This window comes from Mercenaria mercenaria, unplaced genomic scaffold (assembly GCF_021730395.1).
Source record: "Mercenaria mercenaria strain notata unplaced genomic scaffold, MADL_Memer_1 contig_4852, whole genome shotgun sequence".
NCBI classification, from domain to species: domain Eukaryota; kingdom Metazoa; phylum Mollusca; class Bivalvia; order Venerida; family Veneridae; genus Mercenaria; species Mercenaria mercenaria.
In genome coordinates, this window is record NW_026463114.1 from 31,515 (window position 1) to 43,837 (window position 12,323).

Genomic DNA, 12,323 nt, shown 5'->3' on the forward strand with positions numbered 1-12,323 from the left:
AAAAAAATTTGCTTAAACAGTCATAAGCAAATACCGGGGCCGCTTTTAAAACCTTTTTAAAATCCCAGATTATTCTTATTCTATCGAATTCAAACGGTTTAAAATTGGGGGGGTTTTAAAAAAGGAATCGGTGTCTTTTGGGTTGTCGGGAATTAACGGTTTTTAACCACGTCGCCCTTTTTGGGTTTTCCAAATATTGAATTTAATTTTTCATTACATTATTGTTTGAATAAAAAGTAGAAAAACCCAGTCTTTTACAAAAATGTCAATTTTAAAACAAAAACCAAAACACGTTTCCGCAACAAAATTTAAATTTTTTAATTTTCAATTTTAAATAAAACGTTTTTTGACACATTTTCCCCGTAGGTCAAAGGGTTAAAGGGGAACTTTGTTTTAACATGCGTGGGGCCCGGGGATTTTCGAACCCCCCTGGAGGTTCTTTTTTTTTATTTTGTTTTTTTTTTTCGTTCTTTTTTTTTTTGTTTTTTTGGGCCCGTTTTTTTTTTTTTTTTTTTACTTATCACAATTTTTGGAAAATTATTTAAAGCAAAAAATCATTCATGTGTTTATTTTAACCCAAAACGTTTGCCTTTTAAAATTTTTGAACAAAAGTTTAAGGGTTCAAAAAAAAGGGGGGAAAAGGCATAATTTGTTATCCCCCTTTTCCCTTTCCCCAGTCTTTCGCGTACATTGCAACTATTTTCCCCAAAAAAATTTTCCCGATCCCTATAGAGAAAGGGAATTACATTTAATCACTTTCCCAAAAAAGGCCCTAGCTGTGTAGTTTTTGCTAAACAAAATTTGGTTTTTTTTTGAATTTTCGACCAACAGGGGTTTGGGATAAAATTTGGTAAAGGAACTTGAAAAAAGATTTTTAATGAAAAATGGTTTTTTTCCCTTCTCCTATACAAGGGTTTTTTTCTTTGCTAATTAGTGGGAAAAAAAAAAAAAAATTTTTTTTAAAAAGTGTCATTTGAAATAATGAAAAGTAAAGTTTTGGGTATTTCTGGGTTTAGGAAAACTTTATTATGTAATTTCCGGTATTTTTAAACAAAAAAAAGTTTATCATTAACAGAAATATCTACATTTAAAGATTTAAATAACTTTTTTTCAAAAAAACCCCCAAAAAAGGGGAAACACATTTTTTTAAAAACTGGGTTTCTTTATTATCTTTAAATTAATAGGGACAAACCGTAAAAAACGAAATATTTTTAGTTATAATTAATAAAAATTCCCTAATCTTTGTGCTGTAGTGAGACTTCTTTTTTTTAGAAAAAAAATTTTTCCCAAATTGGTTTTAAATTTTTATTGAGTTTAAAATCAAAACAAACTAAATAATTTTCCCAAAAATTTGGGGGGATTATCTTTAAATTTGAAAACAATTGTTTTTAATAATTAATAGAACTTTAAACTTATATTGCTTAAGCCGGTGTTGGGGGCGTGGGCAGGTTGAAATTTTCCATTACGGGCTCATAAACCCAACTAAACCCAAACCCGAGTCTGAAATTTTTTTCACCTTTTTGCCTTTTTCTCAGTCCCTTCCGGGGGATTTTTTTTTCCCAAAATTTTATTTAAAAATTTAATCTGTAATCCCGGGTAGGGGCCTTTAAATTTTACGAAAATTTCAACTTCCCCCTTTTTTGGGCCTTTTGATATATCAAGAAAACTCTGCCATGTAGTGCATTTATTTCCTAAAAAAATTGGATAAATGCCCCATTTTTTTTTTTTAAAAAAAGATAAAGAACTTTAAAAAAAAAAACCCCTAAAAGTTTGCAATGAAACATGAATACTGTCACGTTTTACTTGGGGTTGCCCCAACATCACCCCAAATGCGCGATCCCCAAAGGGGTTGAGCGGGACGTTAGGGCAGGATTTAGGGTGAAAATTTGGTTTTTGGGTTTCTTTAAAAAAAAAAACAAAAAAAGCAAATTTGTAAAACACATGAACAAAAAAGAAACTTTGAAATTCCCGGATTCAGAAATTTGTATTTACTATTAAAAAAAATTTGGGACAGCAAAGGAAATGATTTTGGGGCAAAAGCAACGATGTGGGTATTTACTTGACAGTTTTAAATATTAGAAATGTATGTAAAAATTTGGCCCTTTTGGGGTTTGCATTTTGGGAAACCAGATTCTTAGGCCCCAAAAATATCACAAAATTTTTTTTAAGTCAAGGAACAAAATTTTTTCCTCCGCCCGCCCTATTTTTTGCCCACATTTGAATTAATGATTATTTCTCATTTTTTTAAAAAAAAACCTTTTAAACTTTTGGCTTTGTTCAAATTTTTTCATAAAAGGAGAAAAACCCTCGGGCGAAAATATAAAAAAAGAAAAATTTTTATACAGAAAGAAAAAGGGGTAAAGTATACTCAAATTTTTTCCCGCAGAAGGCAACCCCCAAATTTCATATTATTTTTTTTTTAATGAAAAAAGGAAAAATTTGGTCCCTTTACAAACTCACGTTCCTAATACAAAACTTTATTTCAGGCACTAGCCAAATTACGTTTTTCAGCGCATAAGTTGGGGAAATTTGGAAACAGGTAGGCAGGGTAGAAATCTTTTATCGAAAAAGGTTTGGGAAAACGAAATCTGTCGGCCTGGTGAGTCGCGTCATAGAAGACGGGGAAAACCTTTTTGGGTCATTAAATGAAAAGTTTATTGCTTTTTTACACCCCAAGTTTTTTTGGACCCCAAATTTTTTTTGCCGTCCCGGGTTGCACAAACCCTTTTCTTACTCAAGTCAAAAAAATAAAGTTTTTTTTTGAAATTTTTGGGCAAATAAATTTTTCAAGCAAATTTTAAAGGGAAAAAATAAATTTTTTGAACAAAAGCTATAGGGTAGTATGTTTGTGTGTGTTGGTATAAAGTTTTATAATTACATTGTCAGTTAATATTTTTTAAAAACGAAAAATTCCACTCTTTTAAAAAGTTTGTTTTCCCATTTCCCAATTCTCCGAACCCTAACATTTTATTTTTAGTTTGAAAATTAAATTTAAATTTTTTCATTCCTTTTTGTGTTTGGGTTAAACAAGGGATTATCTTTTTTAAAAAAGGGTCGTCGTTTCTTTTTTTTCCGTGTTTTAAACCATTTTTTTTTTGAAAATTGATATAAAAAAAACCCGGGTTTGGGGTTTTTAAGTCCTATTTCCCTCTATTCCATTCAAAATCCAAAATTTCTATTTGTGAAAATGCATGGATTTCTTTTTTGTTTTTCTAAAACTGAAGTTGAAAACTTAGTTTAAAATGTCTTTGCCCATTATTACAGGGGACATAGCCCAAATTGTAATTCAAAAAAAAATTTTAAATTTATAGGGGAGATGTGAAAATAAAAATATTGTTTTCAGTGGGGGAGCCCGGGTAAACAATTTTTTGTAATATTCTTGAAAAAAAACGTAAAAATTTTTCCACTTATTTTTCTCTTTACAAAGTGCAAAGTCCTGTTCTTCAAAATACTGAAAAAAACAAAAGCTATCATTTGTTATTTTAAAATTTTCCTTTATTAAAAAGCAATGAAATTATAAAACGTTTAAAAATGCTGGTTTTTGGGAAAAAAGTTCTATCTCCAAATGAAAAGTTTTTTTTCCCAAAATCGGATCCCGGGGTAAAATTCATGAAAATGGGGCAAAGTTTTTACCAAAGCAATTCCACCCAAAAAATTAGATTTTTTTTCCATTTTTTTTTCACGGGAAATTTAAAAGCCCAAAATTTTTAAAAAGTCTTTTTCCCCCAAAAATTCCCAAAAAATGGGGGAAAGAGCACATAAAAATTGACCAAACGAAGTACTGATAGACGAAAAATCAAAAATAGAGAAAATTTTGTTTGTGAAGTTTTCGATAAAATTCTTTTTGAAGTGACCTTTACATTTTGAATATTTTTTAAGAATTTTTTGTAAAACGAGGTCCTGAAAGTGTGAATTTTAAATAAACTAAGTTCTATTTTTTTCTGAAAGATGCTTTACAGGGGCATACTAAAAACCCCGGGGTTAAAGTAAAAAAAAAACCCGTTGCTTTTGGAGAAAAGGCAATGGGAAAGGGAAAAAATTTTTAGAAACCACTTTTTTTAACACTTTTTTGTTTTGGGTTTAGTGTTCGTTGGCTGCAAATAGTACGTATTTAAAGGGGGGGGGGAAATTTTTGGTATATTACATATTATTATTGTCTTTTTTCATTTTTGCGGGCTTACCCCAATTGTCTCATTTCCATTTTTTGTTTTTTTTTGGGGGGGCTGTGTTTTTCACCCCAAGTTTTGTTTGAATTGACATTGTTTACTTTATATCCAATATTAAAAAGGGAAAAATTTTTTACTTTTAATTTTTTGCGCTAATATTTTTCATAAAAAAGTTTTTTAAAAGTCTCAATTTCCTTTTTTCGTTACCCCCCCCCCCCCCCCAAAAAAAAATCGGGTATAGTATATCTTTCCTGTTTGTTCGTTGTATTCAGTCTTTGATGTAGGTCTTTTTTTATTCTTTTTTTCCCCTTTGGGTTTTTGTTTTGGGGGTTTTTTAAATTTTTAAAATTATGTTTTTTTCTGTATCTTATATGACCGCGCCATGAGAAAACCAACATATGACTTTGCGAAAAACATGGACCCCAGCCCCGCCTGCGCCCCGGCATTTGGGCCCGGTTCCATCTTTTTGGGTTTTAAAAACCCTTTTTATTTTTAAAAAAGAGAAATTTTTTTGCGAACGCATGGCCCTGCCAAACTGCGCGGATGGCGGCGGGTTTCTGGATCCACGGGGTAGAAAACCCCACTATGTTTTTTTTCCCATTGGGGGGGCTCTTTTTTCTATCTATAAAAGCTGACCTTGCTACCCGGGGAAAATCCGTCTGACGTTTTTAAAAAATTTTTTTTCTCCCTGCGATTTTTGCCATATATCGGAAAACGATGAATGCCAATTTACACTAATAACCCGAAAATTTTAAAGTAGGTTTTTAATACTTTGATATGTTTTGGGTTTATAAATTTCGTCTGAAAAAAGCAAAAATTTACAACGACTTCCCATTTTTGGCACCTTGATTGATTGCCCTCTTTTGCATGTATCAAAATTAGCATTTCCTTTTTAAATTTAATTGAAAACGAATCAACCTAAAAAAAAATAAAAAATGGGGTTTATATGTTTTTTAAAAAAAACTTTTTCCCCCCTTTTCCCCCAAAGGTAAGCCTCTTTACCCCCAAAAAAACCGTTACTCTCGACCCAAATTATTCCCAATTGCATATCAACAACCTTTGAAAGCCGGGATACAAAACGATACACTTTTCTAGTTTAAAATAATTATACGACGACTAAATGGATTTTTTTCATAGGGGTTTTTCGGGAAATTTTTAATTCCATTATTTGTTTTTTTAAAAAGGGAAAAAATATTTTAAATATCCGCATAGCCAATTAGAAATCAAAAAAATTACCCAAAAGCAAAAGCAGCAGAAAGTTAAAAACACGAAATGGAACCCGCCTAAAACCCCTTCTAGCATTTAAAAAGTGTCAAAATTTTTATATGAATTTTTAAAATCCTTTCTAATAAAAAACTGGAAAAAAATTTATTAAATTTAATTTAAATTTTTTACGGGATTTATTTTTCACTGAGTAGTTTTTTTTTTTATAGTCCCTACTGAACACAGGATATAAACGGGAAAAGGGTTTCCCCTCCATTGTTTTTTTTTACAAAAAAAGATAAATGTTCCCCAGTAACAATCAAAAACACGGGAAACCCTTTTGTAATTTGAAATTTTCCGCGCCAAGGTAACCATCGATTCATACAAAGTTGCAGCAGCTAATTTTTTCAATGACCTTTAGAATTTTACATGCATCGGCTGTTTAAAATTTTTTAAAGAATTAACAATCATTATCTCTCGCTTTAATTTACTTTCAAACCATAATCACGAATTTTTAATTTTTTACAAATATTGAAGGGGGGAAAAATTTGAAGTGTACCCTGCTATATTTTTTAAAGGTTTTTAAAGCAGTAATTTTGGGCAAAAAAGGCTTTTTTTGGTGTAGAAAGAAAGAGGTCCCCAATAAAAAGATTCTTAATTTTTTTTTTTTCGCGCAAATTTCGCGTAAATCGGGGGCCAAAAAGGGCATTATATCACTCGGGAAAAATTTTTACATAAAATAGGGGCATTTTTTTTTCTTTAAAATTTTGCATGTTCTCGAGCTGTTTTTGAAAAAAGAAAGTAGGGTGTTTAAATTTTGCGGACCGTTTTGTTTTTGGGAATTGGGGTTCCTGACTTCAGTTGGCTTTCATTTTTTTGCATACTTTTTCAACAAAACCCTTTTTTTTTTCTTTTCTAGAAGGGCCAAAAGTATGGAAAATCTTTGTGGAAAAATTTGGCAAAGCAGAGTGAAAAAACTAGAAACGGGAACAAAATTGGGTTTTGAAGTAGGGGAAAAAATTTTATATGAAAAAAAGAAAAAAATTCTTTTTATTGGGTTTTAGCCCCATGGTGGCAAATCAGGTTTTTTTCTAAAAAATGCCGGGAGACGAGCGGAATTTCATAATTCTATTTCTAATTAAAAAACGACATTTTTTCACAAAAAAGAAAACTTTATTTTTTGGGCTTTTTCTATTTTTTTACCCAAATTTTTGACTTGGGGGGGGTAATTTTTCCGAAATCTGGTGCAGTAAACCCAAACCCCTTGTTGTATATTTTTAAAAATGAAATCACGATGGATTTGTTAAATTTCCTTTCTATTAGTGAAAAAATGCCCCAGTTTACCCTTTTGTGCATCAAAACATTTGCTGAACTAATGTAAAAAACTCGAAAAATGCCCAAAACTCCACATGAGGTGACATTTTGGCCCAAAAAAGGAAAATGGGAGGCCTTAGGGGAAAAACCCAATTTTCCGGGCTTTTAAATTTTTGACTTTAAGTGGATCTTTGCAGGTTGTCTTTAATGAAGGATTTCTGAAAATAAAGCAAAAAAAGCTGAAAATAAAATAAAACAGTTCCCCTTTAAGGGACAAATCAGGTATTTTTCTCAAAATGCCAGTGCCCGAACGGGGAAATTTTTTAAAATTTTATTTTTAATCACGTTTTTAAAAGACATTTGGGCACAAAACAAAAAAATTATTTTTGGATTTATTTTTTGTTTTTGACCAAATTTTTTGCCAAAATGGGGGGATAATTTTTTTCCAAATTTTTTTTCGATCCCAAAAACCCCATTTATATGATTTAGACGGAATCACATGGGGGTTTTTTAAATCCTTGGCAAATTTGATGAAAAAAGTGCTCATTTTAAATTTTTCAAAAACCTTTGCAGAACTATGTAAAACACTCCCAAAATGCGAAAACTCGCACATGAGGTGACAAATTTTTGGGAAAACGGAAAGGGGGGGGGCCTTTGAAAAAAAAGCGAAATTTTTCGGGCTTTAAATTATGATTTTAAAATTGAAAATGCGCCCGGGTTTTCGTTAATGACGGGTTTCTGAGAAAAAAAATGCAAAAAATTTTTTTAAAATTTTAAAAAAAACAGTTCCCCCTTTTAAAAAAACGCCCGAAAAAAAAAAAAACCAACCCCCAAAAAAATAAACCAAATTATCGGGAACTGCAAGTTTTGCCCAAATCGGATAACCCACACTTTCATATTTAATGTCTTTGCGGAGCTGTAAAAGGGAAACCTTTTTTTTTTTGTTTTTTAAAAAAAAAGACAAAGTTTCGGGTGTTAAATGAAAATGCATTGTTTTGTTGTCGTTGTACTAAAATTCTAATGTAAACAAAAAACCCCGTTTTAAATCCTTGTGTATATAAAAAGAAAAGTTAATTTTAAAATATTTATCTAAATTTATTCGGGGTAAATTTCCCCGCTTATCTTGGGTTTTGATTCTAACCCGGGAAATTAACGTTTCAAGACGGCCCCGTAGTGTTAAAAATGGGAATTCTTGCGGGGATCGTTCGTAACTTCGCCGAGTATTTAAAAATCAGTGACCGACGTTTTTATCTTTCAATCGGGGAAATTTACGTCGTAAAAACATTTAAAAACTCAGAGTAAATTTTTGGGTTTGCAATTTTAACATGCCCGGTCCCTGGAAGGGGGGGTAAAAAAAGGGACAAAAGGAAAAAAGGGGCCCCACAAAAAAGGGGGAGCCGAGGCTAAAAAACAAGGCCGGAAATTGAACGACGGACAGGTCCGGAAGAAAGGGAGGCAAAAAATACATCAATTATTTTTGAACAAAAATTTTTCGAGGGGGAGGTTTTCCATTTGGGATTCAAAATAAGAAACTCAAATTTTTTTAAAAAGATAAATTTTTATTTTTAAGTAGTAATTAAACCCGACCAGAACAAAAAAACCCTTTTTAAAAATGAATGTTTCCCATAGGGACCGCGCAAAACGCGGACGTTTTTAAACCAAAAAGATGGGTCAAATTTTATGCAAAAGCTACCGACCCAAATTTTACAAGGTTTTGGGTTTGTAACGAAACCCTTTGTGCATTTTTTTAAATTTATTGGGAAATATAAATTCGTTTTCCCCCAAAATTATGACATACACGCTTAGCGCAAGATGAATTAAACGCTATTCATGTTCCCCCCCCAAACAAAAACAAAAAAATGGGGGGTGAATTTATCAATAGGGGATTACTTCTTAAAGGGGTGCGGTGGAACTTTCAGATTTTGCTTTTGGAAGTACTTTGCAGTTTTCTCCCTGATGGTACAAATTTTTGTCGGCCCAAATTGGGTAAAGATGAAATCGGAAATATTTAACCTGGTCCGTGCCCTTTATCTGGGTTTATGTCGGGCTATTTAAAAGGCCATCCCAAAAAAAGTTCACGAACTCCCTTTGTATTTCTATGTAATACGGGAAAGCGCCTGGGCATGGGGGAAAAAATTTTTGGGAAAAAGTTTGACGAGCAAATTTTCCTGGGCTATCAAATTTAAACATGAATTATGGTCCCCGGTTTTAAGCCGTCCATAACGACCTACAAGGCAAAGCCCGATAAAGCAAAAGCCTTTTGAACCTTTTGTATTCCTTTTAAAAAAAGGCAAAGGGGTTTAAATGGTCATACTGCAAGTTTTCGGCCGCGTGTTATCCCTTGTGGGGGTTTACATAGCTTATGAATTTTTTTTTAAACCGGGACAAAACATAAAATTTGGAGGGGCGTTTTTTCATTGCCAGAAACACAGGGGGTAAATTTTTAAAAATCGGGCCCAAAAAACTTTTTTCGGGGCGTTGGGTTCCCGGCTGGTCGTGGATTCAAAAAAGTATCGGGGGTCAAAGGGGGTTCAAAAGAAATTTAAAAATTTTCCTTCCCTGATGTCCAATTTTTAAAATAGCACATTCACCTATAAAATCCAATCTTTAGAAATTTTTGGTTGTAATACAAGTCGCCCTTTACAAATATTTTATTAAAAGGTTTTAAGCAGGGGGCACATCCCAAAACGGGGTAAAAAAAACCTCCCTTCGGGGGAAAATACCCCGATAGGGGGACAAATAGAAAAATAGGGGAAAAACCAAAAATATTTTTTTTTTCTTTTTTCTTTAAAGTGCTAACATAAATATTTTTACTACAGCTTTATATCGTCATAACAAATATGCTTGTGTACCATTTTATCAATTTTGCATATGTTAAAAAATGGTGAAAATCTGAAATTTTTACAACAAAAATCTGTCAAAAAATTATCATATTGTCAACTGTTTATATCATACGAAGTTGACCTGAGAATATGAGCATTAGCACTTCCTTAATAAAAAAGTTATCAAAACTTTTGTACTTTTCTATTGTTCTTGTTATACCCCGATCGGGGTAATATACCCCGAACGAGGTAATTTACCCCGATTGGGAGATGTGCCCAGCCTGTTAAGCTAGGTTTCAGACCGCGTCAAGCTCGTGTATCAAAAAACCTGAAGTCCGTAAAACAACAGCCTGAATTAGCACAACAAAAAATACAAAAAGAGGTAGACTTAGGCCGAGTTGCAGGTCCATTTACCGTTAGCCCATTTAAAAACATGCAGATTTCACCAATTGGCTTGGTTCCAAAGAAAAGTCCGGGCGAATACAGGCTTATACATCACCTGTCATATCCTGAGGGATTATCAATCAATGAATTTATAGATCCGAAAATATGCTCGGTTAAATACACAGAATTCGATGAAGCGATTCGTATTATACAAGACCTGGGTAGAAACTGTTATTTATTTAAAATGGACATAAAAGTGCATTTCGATTACTTCCGATTCATCCCGACGATTTCGAACTTTTAGGATTTTCTTGCATGGAAAAAAATATTTTGATAAGTGTTTACCATTTGGCTGTAGCATTTCGCCTAGTTTGTTTGAGAAATTTTCTACTTTTCTAGAATTTTGCATTAAATCAAAAATGAATTCAGGACGTCTTATACATTACCTTGATGACTTCCTTGGCGGAGAGAAAGGGTACGAGTCTTGTAAAAGCCTAATGCTATTATTCGAAACAATCATGAAAGAGCTAGGCGTTCCATTGGCAGACGAAAAAACGGAAGGTCCCTTAAAGGTCATTGTTTTCTTGGGCTTAGAACTTGATTTGGATAAAATGGAGATCCGAATACCGATCGTAAAAATTGATGAAGTCATTCAAAAAATTGAATTCATTTTGTCAAAGAATTTCGTTACTCTTAGAGAAATGCAGTCGCTTATAGGATCATTAAATTTTTGCTGTCGTGCGATAGTTGTTCGAAGACCATTTTGCCGACGTCTTATTAATTCAACTTGTGGCGTTAAGCGCCCATTCCATCATGTCCGACTGAACAAGGGAATAAAATTAGATCTGGAAATGTGGCTTAGATATTTTAGAAACTGTAACGGAATTTCAGTCTTTCATGATCGGTTTTGGTTATCCAAGGATGACGAACAGTTGTACACAGACAGCTCTGGGGGCATTGGTTTTGGTATCTGGTTTAAGGGACATTGGTGTCACGCAAGATGGCCTGTTGCATGGCATAGTAATGGTTTAACAAGGGACATAACCGTATTAGAGCTTTTCCCAATTGTTACAGCTATTTGTATTTGGGGCGAGCAGCTACGAAATAAGAAGATACGGTTTCACTGTGATAACCAGGCCGTAGTACATATATTGAACACGATGTCTTCCAAGTCCTCACAGGTTATGACATTAATTAGGGTACTTACATTACAGTGTCTGCGCTTTAATTGCTTGTTGAGAGCTTCTCATATAGCCGGGGCAAAAAATGAAATAAGCGACGCATTATCTCGTTTTCAGCTCACCCGGTTCAAAACGTTAGCACCAGAGGCCGATTCGTCTCCGACACCAATACCAGACTATCTTTGGGATATCTTCAAAGCAGATGTAAGCACTTGGTTCGAGCAGGAATAGCAAATAATACAGCGTCTACCTATAATACGGATGTAAATTCGCTAGAATCATTCAGAACATTATATAATTTGCCAAAAATGTGGTATTCATTTGTCTGACGTAGGGCTAGGCTCTTCAGGAATGTCTTGAGACATACAACGCGTAAGAATTTTGGGGAAAATAAAGGTTTATTTCGTGGCGGAAAATTCTTTCGCTGGGACGCGATCGGGGGCATATTATATCTATCGCTAATTTAATAACAATCTTTTTGCATCCCCGTGGGTGTCTCGGCCTACCACAGTAGTTATCTTAGGAGGCTGAAAGCCCATGTGGTCTAAATTACAGTCGTTGTGACTACAGTTTTTTGTGAGCTTGTAGGAACTTGCCAGAGAGCGAAAAGGGCTAGGCGTTCTTACAATGACTCCCTCTTTTGCATAGGTTTGTTTTCTCGAATGTAAGCATTGTTGCGCTAATGGTTATTGGTACAAATAGGGTACCTGGATATTTGGTTTATCGGTTTAATATGGTACAACGGTGTCCCATTATTTGGTACAAATAGGGTACCTGGCTATACGATTTACCGGTTTAATATGGTACAATGGTGTACTATTATATTTGGTACAAATAGGGTACCTGGCGATTTGGCTTATCGGTTTAACATGGTACAACGGTGTACAGTTATTTGGTACAAATAAGGTACCGGGTTATATCGTTTACCGGTTTAATATGGTACAAGGGTGTACTAATATTTGGTACAAATAGGGTATTTGGTAACCGTATATGGTTTATGGTCAACTTTAATATGGTACAAGGGTACTATTAGTAGGTACATATAGGGTACCTGGTAACAGTATATGGTTTATTTGGATACATTATGGTACTAAGGAGTGCCATTGGTTTAAAGGTACTAAAGGGGTACCTTGGTATACTGGATATTTGTTTACAGCGCAATAAGGTTAGGAAAATAAGTTTTAAAAATATGCCCTCGGTCGCTTCCCAGCGCGAGACTTTACGGCTCTAGCAAAAGCTGACATGTCCAAGTA

The 12,323-nt window shown here is 33.6% G+C and overlaps 1 protein-coding gene across 1 annotated transcript; it reads left to right on the top strand.

Moving 5' to 3' along the window:
- The first annotated feature begins 10,308 nt into the window (after positions 1-10,308).
- LOC128554230 (uncharacterized) lies at positions 10,309-11,301 on the top strand. Its single transcript, XM_053535479.1, has one exon. It carries the CDS (start codon positions 10,309-10,311, stop codon positions 11,299-11,301), a length of 993 nt encoding a protein of 330 aa, XP_053391454.1.
- Positions 11,302-12,323: the final 1,022 nt, after the last annotated feature.

Excerpts from the sequence above, each read along its gene's own strand:
- LOC128554230 (XM_053535479.1), top strand. The coding sequence starts at position 10,309 with ATGAATTCAGGACGTCTTATACATTACCTTGATGACTTCCTTGGCGGA.